This window comes from Lynx rufus, unplaced genomic scaffold, assembly GCF_022079265.1.
Source record: "Lynx rufus isolate CCGP_SWC_20201006 ecotype Redwood Valley unplaced genomic scaffold, mLynRuf1.p SCAF_2, whole genome shotgun sequence".
NCBI lineage: Eukaryota > Metazoa > Chordata > Mammalia > Carnivora > Felidae > Lynx > Lynx rufus.
Window position 1 is genome coordinate 145,425,099 of NW_025814834.1, and position 21,041 is coordinate 145,446,139.

Consider the following 21,041-nt stretch of genomic DNA (forward strand, 5'->3'; position numbering starts at 1 on the left):
CTTCATCAGAAAGCCTAATTTAGTATTGAGCCTTTTACGGTTTTGTGGGTAAAACACTTTAATTACCACTTTGTCAACTAGACTTTTTAATTCTTTGTATTGGTAAGTTGCAAGCTTTGAAACTTCTCAACTGAACAGTGCTCTTCAAATCACAGGATTGTATTTAGGTTTAGGAAATGATCTGCGTAACACAGAAATCTGCAAGAAAGTGATAATAGGTGTTAAATCCAGAGGAGCTTAGAGGTTCAAGGCACTCCTCTTCCACCTTTCCAAAGAGCATGGGTTGGCTCTAAATACTAACTACAAACTAATAACATTTAACTTACCCCCCCCCCCCCCCGCTCCTTATTTTAAGTTAAGCTAATTCAATGAACGTTTTTTAAACCATCTTTATTGTGGTACTTTTCTTCACGCTTTTAGCTAAGAAAATTTCACTTTTTGAAGTGAGAACTGGATTATAGTTTTCTTTTGAATGATAGGTATGCCTGTGAAGCTTAGAACATGTGTGCATTGCAATACGACGTTTACAAGTGCTGTTAGCCTGTCCAACCACTTACGCGCTTATGCACGAAAGAAGAGTGCTGGACTTTTGACTGGTACAGGTATGTTTGAACAGATAACACAGCAAGTCTGATTGATTCAGTACACTTTTTTTCCCACCAGACTGGTGCTAATTCAGATGATATTTATAGCTTTCTTTGGTAAGCACAGTTGAGTCTGAATATACATTAAATTTCAGCAACTTGTAAACTGTTAGATATCATTTTAAGCAAGTTCTTCTTTTTCATTTGGCTTCTATTGACTTGATTTGGGAAAAATAAATAAATAACCCAATAGAAGTGTGGGACTTTTGAGTCTGCCTAATTCCCATTGATTTTTAAATTACACTATTTTTTGATTTTTAAATTTATTTTTGTGAGTAGATTCCAGTAAGGCAACCTCTCTTTAGTAAAAAGGATTGTAGTTCTAGCCTAACGAAATGCTTTGTTAGGAAAGAAAATTATTGTGAAATTTCAAATATGTACCTTAAAACTAAGGAGTTTTCATTAGTCTGTAGATCACATCTTTAAAGGGATAAGCCTTAAAAATGGCCCATGTTGACAACTGAATAGATTTTTCTTTTAATACTCCTAAACTATGTTTAGGATTAATAAATACAGCCAACACATAAATCTCAACATGCACATTTCTGTGTTATTTTTGGTTGGTTAGCCCAGCCTTGCAGATACTCTTCATATTGCCAGCCTGTGAAAAATTGTGTTAGCTTACTCATATGTAATACTGCTTCTTACCCTACAAAACGCCTTGCTCTTTTCATTTGTAGCCTTTCAAGCTACCCTGCTTTAGCAAATCCCATTTCTCTCATGTCTTAAAATATACTCTTTTCTAAATATATCTACATAAATCCTTTTGCCTAAAACTCTCCTTCCAGTCTTTTTATTTCTCTTGCTCTTTTAGATCACTGCCTTCTGCTTCCTTCTAGTTGCTGTTTTCCCAACTTTTTTGTTCTTCCTCATGTCTTCCCTTGGCTTACATCCAATATGTTCTTGCTACCAAAGAAACACTTGTATTCATACTAATGTCTTTCTTCTGCTTCTTTGCTTTATCCTTTGACTTGATATACAAATGACCAGGGATGACTGTTGACTGCATTAAAAGAAGAATAGAGTGAGTTTTACTTTACTGGATTAGTAACCTCCTACGGTGAGGTTTTAGTTTTTATAATATTACTCCTACCTTCATCAGGCTTGAAAGGGGATTGCAGACATTAGAGGCAGGGAGGCAGTGAAAATAAAAGACTGTAGAAACAGAACTTCATAATTATTGCTACCACAGTCACTGACTTTCACTGTACACTTACTATGTGTCAGGCTCTGTGCTGTGCAGCCAAATTGCGTAACATTTAACCTTCACACCGCCATATGAGTTGTAAGTGCAATAATTCTCTCAGTTTTACAGAACACTAGGTCTTAGACAAGTCAAGACTTAAGGTGAAGTTACCCAGATTTATGTAGTTATTAATAGCAGAGTGGAAAAATCAAGGATTTCTTATCCTAGACTTTTGTTTTTAATCACGATGGTCTGCCACATACAGAACAAAAGCCGTTGAAAATCCTAAAAGAGGTTAGGTTTACAGTGGGGAGCATTCTGGTGAAGACTGAATAAATGAGTCTTACAAAGAGCCAAGGACCCAAGAAACAGGCCTGGATTAGATTTTCGAGGACTTTAAAAAATATTTCAGTCTGACAATTCAGACAGATAATTGCAAATATTCAGTGAGGTGCATCTCTCCAGTACAGGTTTTGTAGGCCATTAAAAAATGCTTTTATTTCGTCTGAAAATCTTTTAAAACATAGGATTAATTCTTTATAAATAACTGATTGTAGCCCTCCACTGACCAGGGGTGCATTCTAATGAACACTTTATTGTCTAAACAATTTCATTATTAAAGAAAAAGTTAATATAGGATGAATGGGGATAGATTTCTTTGGTCATCAAGAAAAAAAGAGAACATTACTTTTTAAATATCATTAAATACTAACCAAAATGTCAGAAGAGTTAGAAAATAAAAGGTGTGTGTTTGGCAGTCCTAAGGCAAAGAGAAGGGAAATGAAAAGCTGAAGAAAGTCTTAGGGTGGTATTTTCCACAGCACATAACCACTTTTAACAAAAATAAAAAACTCATGCACCTTTTCTTAGAAATTCTGAAACATCCCCCCTCGTTTTTGAAAGCTTCTTGACCAGTAGAGCTATACAGAAGATGTCTTTGCTGCTTGCTCATGCCAACTACAAAGTTTTTTTTAATAAGCTTTCTTATTTTTTGTTTTCCAAATGAAACATTCTGTATTATATTTATAAAGTCCACATGCCTGTTTGCTTCCTCCGTATCAGCTGCAGTGGTGTAAGTCAGTGGTCCCAACCTGTAGTTTCTGGAGGGTTCCACCAGGTTATTGTAAGAGATTCATCAGTTCATATGAGTAACAAGCATTACTTTTCAAAAATAGGTAGATGTTGTTTTCATGAAAAAAGTACAGAATCATTTGAAAAAATCTTTACCTTAATCTAAGTATATCACAAGACTGAAGCAATGTAAAAGGAAAATAGGTAGGACTAAAGCCTCCATAAGAATGTCTGGTACCCATGTTCTTAATTCAAGTAGTCTTCATTCATGTGGATTTTATTTATGTGGCCTACTCTTGAAGAAAAAGCTTAGGTATCCCTACAGTATGCTAAAGGCCGGCTTGGTTATGATAAACCCCAAATAAACCCCAAAGCTTCCTTAGAAAACACCGGCTCCTGGCCTCTTCTGTGGGAACTAGTGGTCTTTGGAGGGAGAGAAATATTCTAGCTAGCCTGAATAGACCCAAAAGAATGCTCCTCTACTTCCCCAAATAGCTGCCTTATGAAAGCTGTGGACCCCATCCCAGAAACATGCACTTATTTCATCCACAGATAAAAAGTTTTCTATATATATGTTTCTGTATTTAGGTATATCCCCTAAAGGTTATCATCTGTGGACGCTTCCTCTAGCAGAAAGCTGAGAAAGGGGAGATGACAAAATAAAAATGAAGCAGACAGAACTGGGAATCAGGAAATCTAAGAAATCTAAGCCCTAAGAGTTAGAAAATGCTTAATATGCCAGAACTGTGTAACACCAAAACTAATGTATATGGTCACAAACATAAGTAAATAAATAAATTAATAAATTAAATAAATTAAATAAATAAATAAACAACATGGTTCCTAACTTTAGTAAAAGGAAATGATGAATAATAAAGTAGGAAAGCTTGGAATTAAAGACATAGAAGGGTAGCCATACCTGGGACAGAGTTCAGTTGACAAAAAAGAATAAACTTCACAGATTAAAATTTTGCCCAGAACTGACCCAGTTTGTCATCCCTTGGGCAGGTTCCAATAATTGTTTAATAATTTCCATGTGCCTTCCATGGTAGATGCTCATTTATGAAACTTTTTTTTTTTACCTTTTTTAAAATGAATTTTTGTCTAAAGAGGCTAGTGCCAAAGGGTTTACTTTATATTCTGTATTGTAAATTCAAGGCATACTTATTATTTTTTAAGGCATACCTATTAAGAATTTATTACAGTTAACATAGACTGCACTATTGGTAGACTTCTTTTTCAAGCTTTATTCTCTTTAGGTTAACTTTTTATGTGGTCATACAGACTTTTTCCTGGGTAATTCTTTATACAGTCTAATAATAAGAACATTGCATAATTTTCATTAAAAATCAGAAATTTCATGTAGTTCGTATTAAATGCTTTTGGACTTCTAATTTTACTATTGACTTTTTTGTGTTTAATAATATTTAAATTAAGTGATGCCCTTTTTATACTGGCAGTATTAAAAACACAGTATCACTAAGTTATTAATAGAGCAACTGTACTGACTGGGTTAGCCCTTTTGTAGCGGCCGAGTAATAGACAAGTGCCTCTTTCATAGGTGTCCTGGATTGGACGATAAGTTATATGGTACCTTGGTTATTAAAATTTCTAAAATATTTAAAATTATTTAAGGCAGAGTATATTCTGTCAACTTAATCTGCAGTTAGGAACCAAAAAAGAAAAATATTTTGAGGTCAAAGCAAGTGAATTCCAACAGGTGAAGAAAGGGGAAATAATTAAAGTCCGAGTAGGTTGTTGTGAAAGGAAATGTATCAGTTAAGAGGAAAGCATGTTTGCACAATGGTGCACAGTGGTGCAGAGCCATGTTATCTCTTAAAAAGCAGAAAGAATAACAGTGGTGTTCAGCATTTGTATTGGAATTCCATTTTACATCTTGACCCTGTAATACAAATGCACATTAATACACATACTCACTTGGTCTCACTCATTACTCACCTGAAGTGATTGTGATGTACTCTAATAATTTCTATTTTATTCTTTTTCATTAAAAATAATGCTGGTCATGATCCAGTAAATTGATTTACTACTTACCAAGAAGTTACTTCCCACAGATTGGAAACACTCCCCTCAAGTGACTCTTTTGCTTAGGGACTGGTATTGACCAGAATCAACAATAGTAACATGTTAGAAATCATACTACTACTTCTGTGGCAGCATGTAAAATTATTTTACTCATTGTATTCAGGTGTTTATCGGTAGATCATATTTTTTAAATAAAATGCTGACCTGTAATATTTAAAGTAAATTAAAGATTCCTAGTTATTTAAAAAAGTAATGCAAGAAAAACATTTTTATATGCAAATGTATTTGGGGAAGGGGTTTCATTTCATTATCTTCAGAACACTTCCATGAAGCATTTTAGAAGTAAAGCAGGATTATTACTATTCTACACCAACAGACTCACCACCATCATAATTAATGCGTAACTTTTCCAGTGAGAAAAAGAGAACTTAAAAACTTGGCACTAGAGTCTTTCAGTCAATACTACCAGTGCAATATGTCTACATTCTTTTTTTAGTAAAGTCAGTGTTTTATTTTTCATACCACCCACTTTTAAATAGAATAGTAGATTGCATGTTACTTAATAGGATCTTTTGCCTGTTTTCAGCTTTAATGATCTAATTGGCCACAGAGGCCTGCAACAACAAGTGCTAATGAATGTGTAACACAGTGCCAGGTGCTGAGCGGGTGTATAAGCCACCAGAAAAGTAATTCTTATATTGTGGAATGTGCTATAGGAACACTTTTCTCCTGCGGTGGAAAGAAAAAAATAGTATTGTGAAAGCTTCTCAAGATGCATTAAATTACTTGTCTTTTCATGAGTGTCTCTGCAGTGTCTTTTAAAACATTTTTGTAATGTTGCATCTTGAGGAAATTGCATGCTTATAGTGATGCATTCAGCCTGAAAGAGTACAAAGAGAACATTTGTATCTTCTTATTATGATTAAACTTTAAAGGAGCAAACTAGCTTGTAGTTAAAGCAAATACCTTGATAATTACTCCAGAGTAGGCTATCTGGAAGATACCTGGGAAGCATGAAACATGTCCCTGTCATCAAAGAACTTAGGAAAGCATTATTGCAACACATACAAAACTATCAAAGTTAGAGACCTATGCGAGATAGTATACAAGTAAATGGAAATAAAGTATTAAGTGCTGTAGGAGATAAAGGTGTTTATTTTAGTCTAGACCTTCTTTTGAGGGGAGCTGGGAATTAAGTTGGGTCCTTTTTTCCTGCTGCCATTATAATTTGTCTCGTTACTAAATAGAGCCTCAAAAAGAAGGAAAAAATGAGAATAGTTCATGCACATATGTTTCTTGTCATTATGTTTGAAGTGAGAGAAAGTAAAACCTAGTAGTCAAAGAAAATTTTCATTCATTCAACAAAATTTTTAGTTCTTTTATCATACCAGGACTGTGCTAGAGGCTGTAAAGACTGCGCTTCAGCTGCATGAACATACTTAGGATCCTGTGGGATAGGTACAAAAGTACTATTATGGTGGAAAAACTTTATAAGGTTTCAGCTAGACCCTGAGCTTGAAGGATGGGTAGTTTTAGGAAGAAGAGACAAAGTGGAACGTTCTCGGTAGAGAAAAGAATGTAGTTTAGGCACGAAGGGATGAAATTTCGAGTTCAAGAGGTACTGAAAGATTCAGTTGCGGGTGTTTGGGAAGATGGTAATGTCAGAAAGGTAAGGTTGATACTTTTGGATGCTTGCTAAAAAATTTAGGAAATCATTGAAGAATTTTTTTAAATAAGGGAATAATGTGGTCAGACAGATGGGTTTCTGTGTTTTCATGGTTATAACTTATCTCTGTAGTACCATTCTTCATTAAAAGTCTATATCTGTACATATTTATATGCACAGTAATGTATCGTTATTTGGGATTAGCACAGTAATAAATTGTTCAAGTTGAGTAAATTTTCCAGGTAATTGAAGACTAGTATCAAACTTGATTTTACCCTAACCATTTTGATGGTTATGTTTCTAAAATGTTGTTCTTATTTCTGCCTTGTGAAACTGTAGACTGAGTATAATTTAACCATTTGAGTACATAAGTGTCATCCTTATGGATACTAAGTGTTTTATTATGCCAGCAAGAAATGGGCTATTTGCCCACAATATGAAAAATTGATTGGCCATTTGCCCACAATACGAAAAATTGATTGATTCAGTAATTCAACAAGCAGTTCTTTTAGCTCATGCTGTGGTTTATGCATTGTGGTAAGTACTGCAGAGATAAATTGCATCTTAGAGTGGAACCACATAATATATAACTTTAATACAAGGCAAATCGTAAGTGCCTTTGGTACTTTTGGCTAGACCAAGACTCAGCAAGGTTTTAGGAAGTCACATTTGATTTGGACCCTGAGGATAGCTAATTGAAATGGAAATAGGGTTAGGGGTAGGGAAGGAGCATACCTATAGGAGGGAGCAGCTTGGGACAGTGTGGAAGTTTATTGCAAATACTTAGGAAGTAGGAGATAACAGGAGTAGAGGTGAACAGGTAAAGGACATGGAATGCCAATCTTATGGTGATGGAATTAGCTTTGTAGTGAGGAACAAGGGAGGATTTTTTTGTTTTTGTTTTTGTTCTTTTTTTTTTTTTTTAAGAATTTGAGAAACGTTAAAGGATTTGGTGGGGAGGTGGAGAAATTATAAGTGAGGTCATTTTAGGAGTCTTGAACCAGGACAATGACAATAGGAATGTAAAGGAAAGATAATAGATGCACAGATAATACTATGGAAGTAAAGTAAGCAGAACTTGGCAGATTAATTAGAAGTAGAAGAAGAGGACAGAGACAGAAATGGCTTAGGTTTTAAATCTTGTTACTAGGAGGATGGTTGTACTAAAACAGTTAATGAATCTGCTGCGATGGGGTTTCCTAAAAGGTTAGGCTTCATTACTTATCCAGCAACACCTAATCATCCAGCTATCCACTGTAATAAAGCAAATAACCACACGTACTGAATCGGTTAAGTTTGTGGTTAGGAAAATGGAACCCCGAAAAATGTTGTACCCTTGTAGCACAAAATATTTACATTTTACGATGCCCTCTTTAGATGTCATTAGTTATAAATTTTAGGGATTCTCTTTGATTGGTAATCTTTTTTGACCAGCCACTTGTTTTTCATAAAAATCCTAACGAGTCCCCTACCATTCCTATTGGTGCTGTTACTAATTTTCTGAGTTTTGCTTTTTATATCTTGTTTTGATCTTTTTAACAATTGAACTAACCTGGACTGTTATGTTTTGGGATTTTTTTTAACATGTCTAATATCTTTATATCATAACTTTGTTATAATCTTTTGTGTTCGTTATGATTTCCATTCTAACATGAATTTTTTAATGCTGTTTATAATCTGGGTTAAGATATAGTTAGACCTTAGAGTAACAGGGCATGTTCTAGGCAGAGCTGAATGTAGGTAATCAGCATTAAATGGCTTTATAGAAATAGTAAAACAATACACAGACTCTCTCTTTTGGAGGTTAAGGTGAGAGGATGACTTGTGGAGACTCTGCTGGTCACTCATGTGTCTAAGAACTGGAAAAAATAGGTCTCACTATTTCTTTGTTGTGTCTGGGATGTAAGGGATAAGGTTAATTCTTGCTCTGCAGTGTTTAGAGCGTCTGTTTAATTGTGGCCTTAGCTGGAAGTTAACTCAAAGTAGAGGATACCTGGTCAGCACCATGTTTGATTTTAGTTTGGATTTTGGCTGGAATGTGTAAACATGTGAAAATTATAAGAAAACTGAATCAGAGATCTGTTGGGGTTTGTGCGTTTGTGACCTTTAGATTTACCATTATAATTATTGTGCGCCCTATGTAAGTTGAACATGATTATGTTGAAAATAATTTAATGGCAATATTAAAGTAAGGTAGATTCCTTACCTAATTTACTTTATAGTCAGAAGCAGTTAATTACTCCTACTAAATATGAAATGATATTTTGGAAATACTGAGACTTTCAGATGTCAGGGAGTGTGATTATATTCAAATGATTCTAAACAAAAGTGATTTATAGCAGATTAGTTATGTATTTTAATGTCTATTCCAATTTCAGGTGTGTCTTAGTCTTAGGAAAGTGGTCAGTATTGGTAAGTGCCTATTTGGCTTTAGTAAAACAGCATGCAAGTTCAACCCACGTTAAGGAGGAATTTTAAATGTTTTTTTTCTTTACCTGTTGCCACAGAGAAATAATAAATTTGCTATCTTTAACTCCTAACTGACTAGTAAGCTACTCGTAGCCAGAGTATTGTTAGTATGTAACTTTTGACAAGCTAGAAAAAACTTATATGCCTCCAGTTTCTCTATTTATAGAAATCTGTGATAAAGTATCATACTTAGGTATAGCTTTTCCCTTTATGTTTTAGGGACATAGTACTCAAAATATTCTTTTACTAATATCCCCTCTACTTTGAAATAGCAGAGACTTCTACAAGTTGAATATACTTTTTTTCTTCCAAGTAGACCCAAGTTTAAATAAAGGCTATCTTCATTTGCTTGAACTCATTCTCTGGGCCAAACATAGATGCCTGGCTATTGCTGCCCTTAATATAACTCTTAATTTGTAGGGCAAACTCAAGGTACCTGCCTTTTCTAGACTAATACTTTAAGCAATAAACCTCATACTTAAAGCAAAGGAAATCTGCTTTTCAAGTATTTTTGCATTCCATCCTCTTCTAGGCAAAATGTTAAATCATGCAGGATCTAATTAACTTTGCTATGATTGTTCTGTGATTCTATGTTAGTTACTGTTTTTAGTCATTGAGAATGGAAACTCTAAAAATTGGTGAAAGTACCTTAGAGTACTGAAAAAATATCCAATTTTGGAGGGAAAATGTCAGGAGAAAATAATGGTGAAAATACACTTCAGAGGTTGCTAATTGTATATCTTATCTATATGCTTAATTCTGATTAGAAGGGGAACATTGCTTTTCATAAAAATAAACCACTTAAACTGCTTTATATGTATCTTGGGAATAATGATTGGTTTGATGATGGCAGTATACCTAAAAACAAAAAAAATTGGTATTGGGAGTAGGGAAGTCCTTTTCCATTTTAATGGGTTGTAGAGAGTAAGATTTAACAATTCTTCTCTTAATAGCTATTTTTTTTTTTTTATGAGCCAAGAGATTAAGAAGTGGAGCTGAGGGCTGCCTTTCTCATTTAGAGTGGTAGGTACTCAGGACCCAGAACTGGTTACACAATTTGTAGGGTCCCGTGCAAAATGCAGATGTAGCGCCTTGTGTTAAAAAATTAAGAATTTTGGGGCGCCTGGGTGGCGCAGTCGGTTGAGCGTCCGACTTCAGCCAGGTCGCGATCTCACGGTCCGTGAGTTCGAGCCCCGCGTCGGGCTCTGGGCTGATGGCTCAGAGCCTGGAGCCTGTTTCCGATTCTGTGTCTCCCTCTCTCTCTGCCCCTCCCCCGTTCATGCTCTGTCTCTCTCTGTCCCCAAAATAAATAAACGTTGAAAAAAAAAAATTAAAAAAAAAAATTAAGAATTTTAAGACTGTGTACGACAAGAGCGTTAAACTGAGTGTGGGTTGCTTTGTGACTGCTCAAGTCATATACCCATGAAGGCTGTTTTGTAGGTACTTTATGCAAAGATAAGAGTGTACACTGAAGAAATAAGAATTTGGCTCTCTCTATCCCCCATCCCTACTTTATCCAAGGTAACAGGTTTCTTCCCCAATTCTTCCCCCCCAAAATGCCATGTTCCTTTTTCAGTTGGGACTGAGGGAAAGAAAATGTTCTTTGCACAGTCTGTTATGTGCTTGGGACTTACGAACTGTGAAAGATTAATGACGGCAACTAGCATTGAGTTTATCAGCTCACACTTGTGTATCCCTTGGGACAGGCATATGCATTCTCCTCCCACCTCTCCACTGCCATTACCTACCTCCTCCACTACCAGTGTGTTAATGGTGGTAGAATGATGATTAACCTATTTGTGTCTTTTTTTATCCCTCCTGTCTTCCGAATGAGCTCATAGCTGCTATTGCCTACCCATCTTATACAGACCAACTAGATGGAGAAGAAATTTTTCTTCCCTCTAGTAGGGCTATACCATACCTCTTATTTTGGATAGGTATAGCCTGGCCATTATATTAAGTTTCACTTTACCCCAGAGATACCAACAACCAGTTAGGAGCAAAACTGATGAAATGGGACTTTTAAATAAACGGGCAGGGGAGGATGATTGCAAATGAAAATATTTTGGAGGTGAATGTTAATTTAGTTTAGTTATAATGTGCTCCTTTACCACACTGAACTTCAGATGTTTCTAAAAATAAATCCTCATTTTTTGAGATCATTTGTGTAGTGAACTAAAAAGAACATGAAATTCATTGAAACAATTGTATTTAATGGGCAGTAAGGTGGAAAGGGCAAAAGTACTTACTTAATAATGTTAGAGCCTTAATGTTAGAGCCTAAAGTAAATTCTTTTTCTTCTGGGTATAAAACTAAATAATGCTCAAAAAAACAAACTTGAATTTGTATCTCTTGTGTTATTTATTAATTTGTTTCTCACTGATCTGGTTTAGTGCTTTAGACACACTGTTGTTGTTGTTGTTGTTGTTGTTGTTGTTGTTGTTGCTGTTGTTGCTATTGTTGCTGTTGTTGTTATATTTTGTAGCATAGCAGTTTGGTGTTCTTTTTTGAGGGTTCATAAATCTATTGTATTTCTCTTTCATTCCTATTTGATCAAACAGCTGTTCTGTTATATACTGAAAGGTATATTCTAAAACTTTGTATATGGCCTTACAGTATAATTCACTCTCTTTACAAGTAAGTTAAATACTCCCAGTAGCAAATTAGATCCTTTATAAATCAGATAACTGCAAAGGTGTTTTTAACAGTTTTCTGATTAAAATCAATCACTTAAACATTTTTTGCCACCCTGAATAGGAACCTTAGGAAGGTTTGAATGACTGAATTTGTTCCTTTCTGAAGATGCAGTTTTACTCAAGAGAAGAAAATTAAGAATTTCTAAAACCAATGTAGTATTTTGTGTAAATACATTTCAAGTACAGAAACAATGTTAGATTTAAAATACTTTGGAAGAGATAAAAGTGTTTGTGTTTTTATTTTTTGACACTAACAAATAAGTGCACACATAAAATCCTATTACGGGGTGCCTGGGTGGCTTAGTCGGTTGGGCGTCTGACTTTGGCTCAGGTTATAATCTCATGGTTTGTGGGTTCGAGCCCCATGTCGGGCTCTGTGCAGACAGTTCAGAGCCTGGAGCCTGCTTCAGATTCTGTGTCTCCCCTCTCTCTGCCCCTCCCATGCTCATACTCTTGTCTCTCTCTCTCAATAATAAATAAACATTAAAAAATTTTTAAATCCTATTACAAAGAAAAACTTTGTGTAAATTTATGTATTCGGCAGATTAGTAATGTAAATAACTTTGTTAAACTTTTGACTATTTATCACAAATATTGATAAGCCCCATTATACTAAAACTGAATGTGTTAGTGTTGTGTTTTAATGTTCCAGTGACTCCTGGTACAGTCCAGAATAAAACTGCTTTTCCCTCTAGATATAATAAAAACTGTTGAATGAGAACATTTGTGTAATAGATATGTTTGTACATCATCTATTTCATTTAGTGGAACATTTTGTGTAAATCATCTTTTTCATGTAGAGAATACCATATGGGTGTCCCTTTTGTGTGCATATTAATATGTTAAATACTCATTTTTTTTTTTTTTTGCAGATTTTTCTAAAATGTTTGGGCTGTAATGCAGGTGTGAAGTTTGGATGTTGGTATTAGAAAAAACTATTCCTGTAAAATGTATTCATGTTTTATCATCTAAGATAAATAAGTGACATTTCAAGGGATAAGAAATTTAAAAGTGATCATGGAGGGGCACCCGGGTGGCTCATTCGGTTAAGCATATGATTTTGGCTCAGGTCATGATCTCATGGTTTGTGAGTTCGAGCCTTGCGTCCAGCTCTGTGCTGACAACTCAGAGCCTGGAGCCTGCTTTGGATTCTGTGTCTCCCTCTCTCTCTGCCCCTCTCCCACTCGCGCTGTCTCCCTCTCAAATATAAATTTTTTAAAAAAACAAGAGTAAAAGTGATCATGGAGATATTAAGACACCAAGGTATTTAGGTATAATTACCAAAGGCCCTAGGTTTTTTAATATACTTACTTTATGGACAAGTTTTCCAAGGGATGCTCAGTGCATGTGTTCTCTGAACTTACTTGGAACACTGGGTAATGGAGATTCTGTCATATGCTGGGAGAGTTGTCCTTTCTGAAGTCATAATTCCTTTAAATATTAATTACTATAAAAACTATGGCATTTTCATTTAAAATTTAGATCTGATCATTCATAAAATAGCCTGAACCTCAGTTTCTAGAGTCCATATAACATCAAAAGTCAGAAAAATTCTTTTTCCTGTATAAAGTCAAAATTCTTTCTACACCTCAAAGCAAACATGTCCAGTTCCATTTTTAAAGAACCACAGCATCTAAATATATAATAAAACATTGTATTGCATACTTGCCTATCACCCTCTGCCCTTATCCCTCAATTTGCTTTACACCCTTAACGTTAGCATTCTGTGAACAAATTTTTAAAGGATTGTTATAATGCATTCTGTTTGTATCCTACAGTAATTTATTTACATTTTAAAAGGAATTTGAATACAGTGTGGCAATTTTGACAACCAGCAAGCTCATCAAAGTAAGATTCTACCTATAATCTCATGATAAACCAAATGCTTACTCTGTTGCACATAACAAAGACAGGGATTGTGTGTGGTTTACCTTATAGATAGGGAAAGAAAAGCTGACATCTAGTAACACTTAGCCCTTTGAGTTTCCTAAACTCTTTACTTCTGTCTAGTGTATGAATTGCTTTAAAGTCCATTTAAATTCAGATTGTTCACCAATGCAACTAGGGGGAAAAAGGTGCTACTTGCAAAGCACTTGGTACCTCACTCTTTCTGCTGGTTGTGAAGAACTTAGTTTCAACATATAAGCTAGACTGATCAATGAAGAATATGACTGCTAGCAACATATTCATTTAAACAAATGATGCAGAGGTGTGCTACCGGATGCTATCTGTATGGCATAGTAGAACAAATTTCCATTCATATGCTGTCTAAATGTCAAAGGTTCAATTATTGGGTTTTCCTTTGAGTATTTGTTGAGTTTCTACTATGTGCCAGGCTCTTGACTGAGAAAACTAATGAGATTTTTCTATTCCAGATTTTGGTTGTTTAGTTTTGAATTAGCCATTCTTTAATACTTAACTTGATTTCCTACAGTTCTTTACTTACTAGATTCTTCTTCTGAGCATAAGCAAAGGAAGACTCTGGGCCCAAGCAGGATTTTACTTTTTAAAAGGCAGGTGACAAGAAGCAGAAACCAGTGGCTTGAATGAGATTTGTCTAGGCTTCTTATGGATTTTAATTTTCTATATGACATTTCTGTTAGCATTGCTACTTGACTGTAAGGAACTGTGTTTACTGGTTTTGTAATAGTAGCATCTATTCTTTTGGAATCTGGACTTTGAACAACTCATTTCACAGAGTCATTGGATAGCCAGTTCCTATTCTTTCTTACCTAGAATTTTCCCAGGGGATTTCACATGGCAGGTTAACAGAAGAAAAGCCATTTGTGTAACTCTTCTGTTACATTTGTTTCCCTTCCCCTTGGATCCCTAGAGATAACTCTTACCTTCTCTTCCTGCTAATTGACCAGCAGCACCCTGGAATACTGTCATCCCTTTGTCCAAAGGAATGGTGTAGTTGTATTCAAAGACCAATAAAATGTTACGTTCTGTCTATTCCCCCTATAAAAAATACCTTTTTTCCCCTTATTAAGTTAGATTTTATAGAATAAGTGATTGAAGGAGAAGTCAAGTAATTGAAAAATTTTTAAAACAGCACTACAATTTTGATCGACTTTAATATAAAAATCTTTTTTCCCATTTTAGTCACGTTTTAAAAATATAGATAGGAGATAATGTAAATTGAAAAAAAAATGTGAAGAATAGTTAGCATTACATTTCTGGTCCATTTGTAAACTTTCTGAGATAATCTGGATTTATATTTCTTAGTAAAATTAAACATATATTATTGTACATACAGTACAGGTTGAGTTAAAATTTGAGAGTTGAGCTTTTTTTGCCCTTTCATGTATAGGGCCAGCATATAATTTTAAGAGCTATTTGCTATTAATAGAATTCAAAGTGTATTTGCCCTAAAATTGATTTCTCATTGAGCTTTTTTATTTGTTGGTGATGATCTTTTACTAGGTTTTCAAAGCATGTGAGACCTACTTAATGGAATAGTAATCAAATGGAAATTTAATATCATGATCTTAATTAAGTAAAAGATTATAATTTTCCTGAAAATAAGGAAGATTAATGAGATATTAAAATAATGGACTTATGGCCATAAGAGGAAAGATTACTATTGTAATAATTGACCAATTCAGTAATTTTAAGCTTAGTTACATTTTCTCAGTTCTAGTTTGGTATGATAAAGCATTATTTGAAAAAGTAGTACAAGAAGAATGTATGCAGGTAATATCACTGTAATTAAAGACCCCACTGCAAGTTAGTGCATGCTTCAGGGTACACAAAAGAATGTAGACTTTTTCTAACTTGATTTAGATGGTCTTGACCTCTCTAGAAGTATGTATTTATGTTTTGGAATATATAAGAAACGTTAAGTCTTTCTCTTCCCTTTTTTAGCCTTAGATTGTAAGCAAAAGAAATCAAGGTCAAGATCTGGAAGTAAGAAGAAAATGCTAACGTTACCTCATGGTGCTGACGAGGTTTACATTCTCCGATGCAGGTATATGCCTATTTTGCCAAGTCTGCTCAGTTTCTTCAGACTTGCTTTGAGACATGTTAGCTGACTTATTTGGGATTTTTAATTTGTGGCAGAAGGTGCATTCTCAACAGTCAAGTTCTAAATGAACTTTTGGAGACAGACTTAATAATACACTGTATTTCTCATAATACACTATATTTCAACAACTGATGAATAAATTTTTTATATTTATCTCAGAGTCTCAGTGATACTGTTGATTTATGAAAGTAGCTTTTTTTTGTTGTGGTATTTATTTGCTTTGTTGGGTTTAATTTGATTTGGTTTGATTTGTTTTCTCCTTAATTGTCTTGAGTTTCTGCTTCTTGGGAATGCGTTTTCTCTCCACTCATACTTCTAACTAAGTATAGCTATACAAACTCATTCCCACCTCCTTCTATACTCATCCTCATGCAGTTTAAGGAGTTCTAAATTGGGGAAGGGTCTTTTGAAAACAGTGGTACATTTTGGAATTATAGTTGTTTTAAATGTATTGAGATGTATAGGCATTAAGACCTTTTAATTAATTTAATTTAATAGTAATGTTCCCACCTCTACAAATATTACTAGAGGTAATATAGCTGTTAAACCTATGAATTGGCAGTTTTATATTGTATTAAATCATTTTGACTTTGTATGTATTTAAAAACTGTTGTCAAGTGCTCCAGTATATGGTAGCATCTCCAGGCTATGGTAAACTCTACCTCTTATGTGTATGGATTTTATGTGACTTGGTTTTAAATAAAGGGAATTGGTCATGTTAAGAGAACTGTTATCAACTTCTTCTATAGGTTTTGTGGCCTAGTCTTTCGTGGACCATTGTCTGTTCAGGAAGACTGGATTAAGCACTTACAACGACACATTGTAAACGCTAATCTTCCACGGACTGGAGCTGGCATGGTGGAAGTCACGTCACTACTTAAAAAGCCTGCCTCCATTACAGAAACTTCATTTTCTCTACTAATGGCAGAAGCAGCTTCATAGAACAAGGAAACCTTTTAAATAGCAAATTTAAATTGGATGTACATTTGAAATTCTTTGTCTTTTTTTTTAAAGCCACGTTAAATTATCCGTTTATAAATACTAAAGCAGGAATATGGGGAAAAGTGAATTACAGTGACATCAGAGCAAACTGAGTACTTCAAACAGTAAGTAGTCTATATATTTTATATAGGACGGAAGCTGTGTTTTTAAGGTTTACTAAGTTTTGTCAGTTAATGGTGTTCACTCGATGAAAGATCAGTACATGTAAGCAGTCATTAATAAACTGTTGCACATGAATAACTTAAAGACAGACTTACTGGAAAATTACATTTTCTGCAGTGTTACCAGAATCAAAGTTCTGTTTATTCCCCACAAGACTTGCATTGAAAAATAAGATATTATATTTTGTTTGTATGTATTTAGTGTTTTGTATAATACCAGGAACCGCTAAACTAAATTTACTCAACTTAGGGCATTAAATATCATGTACTTCATAGTTTGAGACTGTTCACTCAAATAGGGCAGAGTACTATTCTATCTAGATGTGTAAGTGTTTTTTTAAAATCACATGGAACGGTTTTTTTTATACTAAAAAGTGGAGGGAGATTTGTTTAAACAAGTATTTCTAAAAGAAATATGTACATAGTCCTGGAAATTATTTGTGGTAAGGAAATATTCTTTACTCCAGTTGCATTTCTCAGACAATAAAGTGGTGCATCCATGCTACCTCCTACTTTGTCAACAAAGATGCTATTTACCCTTTACATTTTTGTATCATAATAGATTTAAAAAATCTAATGTTCTTTATTGCAAGACATCCCTTTTGTTAACAGATTTGTTTCTTTTTAATGTTTTACTTAAATTTTGACATGCTTACAGGACAGGTTTGCCTCTTACTTTATTTAACATTGTAGAAATGTAATTAATGAACAATGCTCACTACACAATTTAGAATAGGCTTTCTCATTTATATTCCAAATTTGATCAGTTAGCAAAACTTAATACACCAATTGAAATATTTCTACATATGATGAGAATGTTTACAATTTAAATTTTAGAACTTGTTTTGGATGTGACTATATGTACGAAAATCGTGTAACACTATGCTCATGCTAAGAACCGACATAACGGAATTACTGAAATAAATGTGCTGTGAGGAATGGAAAATATGGTGCAGATGTCTTGGTCATGATAAATTGTGATTCTTTTAAACTCTTTCCAAAAACAAATTAGTTCTTTTAACCTGCAATCAGATTCCTTTACAAATAACAGTTTTTGTATGCAAGCACCATTTCATTTTATTTCATGTAGTATGGCTAATACTATAGTTGAAACAAGGATATGCATTGATAATTTTCTTCGTATGTAAATAAAGTTAAAAACAGTTAAAATAAGGAGTATTTTGGTAGAGTATATACATACCTCACTGCCAGTGAATTGCTTTCCTATGGTATATCTCCTTACCAGAAAAATCTCTAAATAAAAAAAGACTTAAAGAAAATTATAACGTCTATATTGTGAAGCATTTCTTATTTTTATCACTGGTGGAAATAGTCCACTTGAGGTTGTGTTTTATGTTGTTTAAATTGTTTATACTGAGCAGGCTACTTTATTCACATACCTTATATGTGAAATTAGGAAGTGGGCTTAGGTGGAACATTTTCAACCAAGGGTCTCCTTATCTCTGGGGTACTAGATAGAGGGAAAGTACTTTCAAGTTATTTTTGTTTTTTGAAATCCCTGATAGAAACTGTGTATTTCTCTGTAAAGATGAGGCTAGCTAAAATTTCAGATTCCTTTACTTCTGACTCAAAATATACCAAGTCTGTGTATACCAGTTGTCTCTTACTGAGAGACAACTCTTACTGAGCATGTTTCATTGATAGTTATAAATGAATATATTTTTTAAATTGGAAGACATATTACATAGCCTGCAGGATTCACAAATTAAAAAAAATGAGGATTCCTCAAGGGAAGACTAGCATCACTAGAGTTGAGTCCCTTTCAGCTCTCATTTTTATAGTTCTCTGATTTTATCTTATTAAGCAAACTGTCAAGATGTAAGAATACAAGTAGTTTGACCACAAATTTTATAAGCAAACCTGGATTATAATTTTTATGTTAAGCTATATTTAAAATAAATATTTCTTTTTCTTAATGTACATAGAATTCAATCTAAGTAGAGTAATTCAAATTAAAAACAGTAAACTATAGGGATTCCTAAAAAGTAAATTAAACAAAAAATATTTTTCATGGTAAAGATATTTGGGTTTCAAAATTTGAAAAATTCTTTAGGAAGCCAAGTTTATCCGTTATTTGACAACTAGGAAATTAAGACATAATTTTCATTTGGCTTCTACTAGAAAAAAAATTCATATTGTCTCAAATTATGGGATCACAATATAGCCTGATTCAATATTGAGTATTGCCTATTTTCTTTTAACTTTTTGTTGTTGTTGTTACCTAAAATATTTGAGCTTCTTTAGTGTTAGAGCTTTACTTTCTTTTTTTAAAAATCTGGTTAAAAGTGTTTATTTAACAGCATCAAGACAAAAAAGTTAACTTCTCTGAAAGTAGTACTTTCTACTATGCTTCTTTAGACTATATTAGAACCATGGTGTAGCGAATATCTCTATTTTGGATTTCACGTATTATGGGTTAAGGAGATGATAGTTTTTCAGTAATAATTTACTTATTTATTAAATGTGTTATTTATTTTTGAGAGTACAAGTGGGGGAGGGGCAGAGAGAGAGGGACAGAGGATCTGAAGCCGGCTCTGCGCTGACAGCAGCGAGCCCAGTGTGGGGCTCAAACTCATAAACTGCGAGATCATGACCTGAGCCAAAGTCAGACACTCAACCAACTAAGCCGTCCAGATGCCCCATCAGTAGTGATTTAATAGATAGACTTTTCTTTTTTTTTTTTTTAATTTTTTTTTTCTTTCAACGTTTTTATTTATTTTTGGGACAGAGAGAGACAGAGCATGAACAGGGGAGGGGCAGAGAGAGAGGGAGACACAGAATCGGAAACAGGCTCCAGGCTCCGAGCCATCAGCCCAGAGCCTGACGCGGGGCTCGAACTCACGGACCGCGAGATCGTGACCTGGCTGAAGTCGGACGCTTAACCAACTGCGCCACCCAGGCGCCCCAATAGATAGACTTTTCTTATGGACATACATATAACCTCTCAGGAACTATACCGTTAAAACATATTAGTCTAAACAATAGCTTTGGGGGTGCCTGGGTGGCTTGGTCCATTAAGCGTCCAACTTCGGCTCAGGTCATGATCTCACGGCCCGTGAGTTCGAGCCCCGCGTTGGGCTCTGTGCTGACCGCTCAGAGCCTGCAGCCTGTTTCAGATTCTGTGTCTCCCTCTGTCTCTGCCCCTCCCCTGTTCATGCTCTGTCTCTCTCTGTCTCAAAAATAAATAAATGTTGAAAAAAAATTAAAAAACAAACTAAGAAAGTGTAATATATGCTCATTTTAGAAATATTATGAAAATGCAACAGTAAAAAGGGGAAATAACCTTGGTATAATCACTCAAAGACATTTACTTTTACAGCTTGTTATATTTCTTTCTCTTACTGTTTCAGTGAGCTTGTGATTGTATGTATTATATAACGTATACTGTTTTCCAAATTTTTTCAAATGTTTATTTACTTATTTATTTACTTATTTTGCGAGAGATAGAATCCCGAGCAGACTCCTGCTGTCAGCACAGAGCCCCACGTGGGCCCAAAAGTGAAATCATGACCTGAGCCGAAATCAAGTCAGACCCTTAACTGAGTGAACCACACAGGCACCCCATGTTTTCTCAGTTTTAAATTTGAGTGGTGCATTGTGTAGACTAACCTTTGAATATTAGATCTGGAGCATTTTCTAGTACAAACAGCCAGTTCTCTGATTCTTGAGACATCAACTGGGTATCCAAGAATTTGATGCGATTCTAACATTAACTACCTAAAGTTAGCATCAGACTCCTTAGGCTCAGTCCCACAACACCCACACTTCAGATGCCAGTCACAAGTATCAGCTCACTTGTACTTCTCACAATCTGGCTATAAATTGGGGTTCCTGCAACATCCTGTTCAAGTTCAGTGATTTGCTAGAAGAACCTTATAGAACTCAGGAAAATACTTGACTTTGCCAGTTCATTTTAAAGGATGTAACTCAGAAACAGACAAATGGAAAGGGATGCATAGGGCAAGGTACGCATGGAAGAGGGTGGCATGGAACTTCCATGTCCTCTCTGAGTGCACCAGCCTCCCAACATCTTGATGTGTTCACCAACCTGG

General features: G+C 34.7%; 1 protein-coding gene across 11 annotated transcripts in view; it reads left to right on the forward strand.

Moving 5' to 3' along the window:
* ZNF644 (zinc finger protein 644) overlaps positions 1-18,254 on the forward strand; it is a 104,503-nt gene extending 86,249 nt beyond the window's left edge. For 6 of the 11 annotated variants that reach the window (XM_047085954.1, XM_047085955.1, XM_047085958.1 and 3 more), the window contains 3 exons: positions 480-602; positions 15,646-15,748; positions 16,555-18,254. In XM_047085954.1, the coding sequence (XP_046941910.1) occupies positions 480-602; positions 15,646-15,748; positions 16,555-16,747 (419 nt within the window). In that variant the 3' untranslated portion in view covers positions 16,748-18,254. The remainder of the gene's footprint in view (positions 1-479; positions 603-15,645; positions 15,749-16,554) is intronic. The other 5 variants (XM_047085963.1, XM_047085959.1, XM_047085961.1 and 2 more) reach the window with 1 other exon arrangement.
* The last annotated feature ends 2,787 nt before the right edge of the window (positions 18,255-21,041 follow it).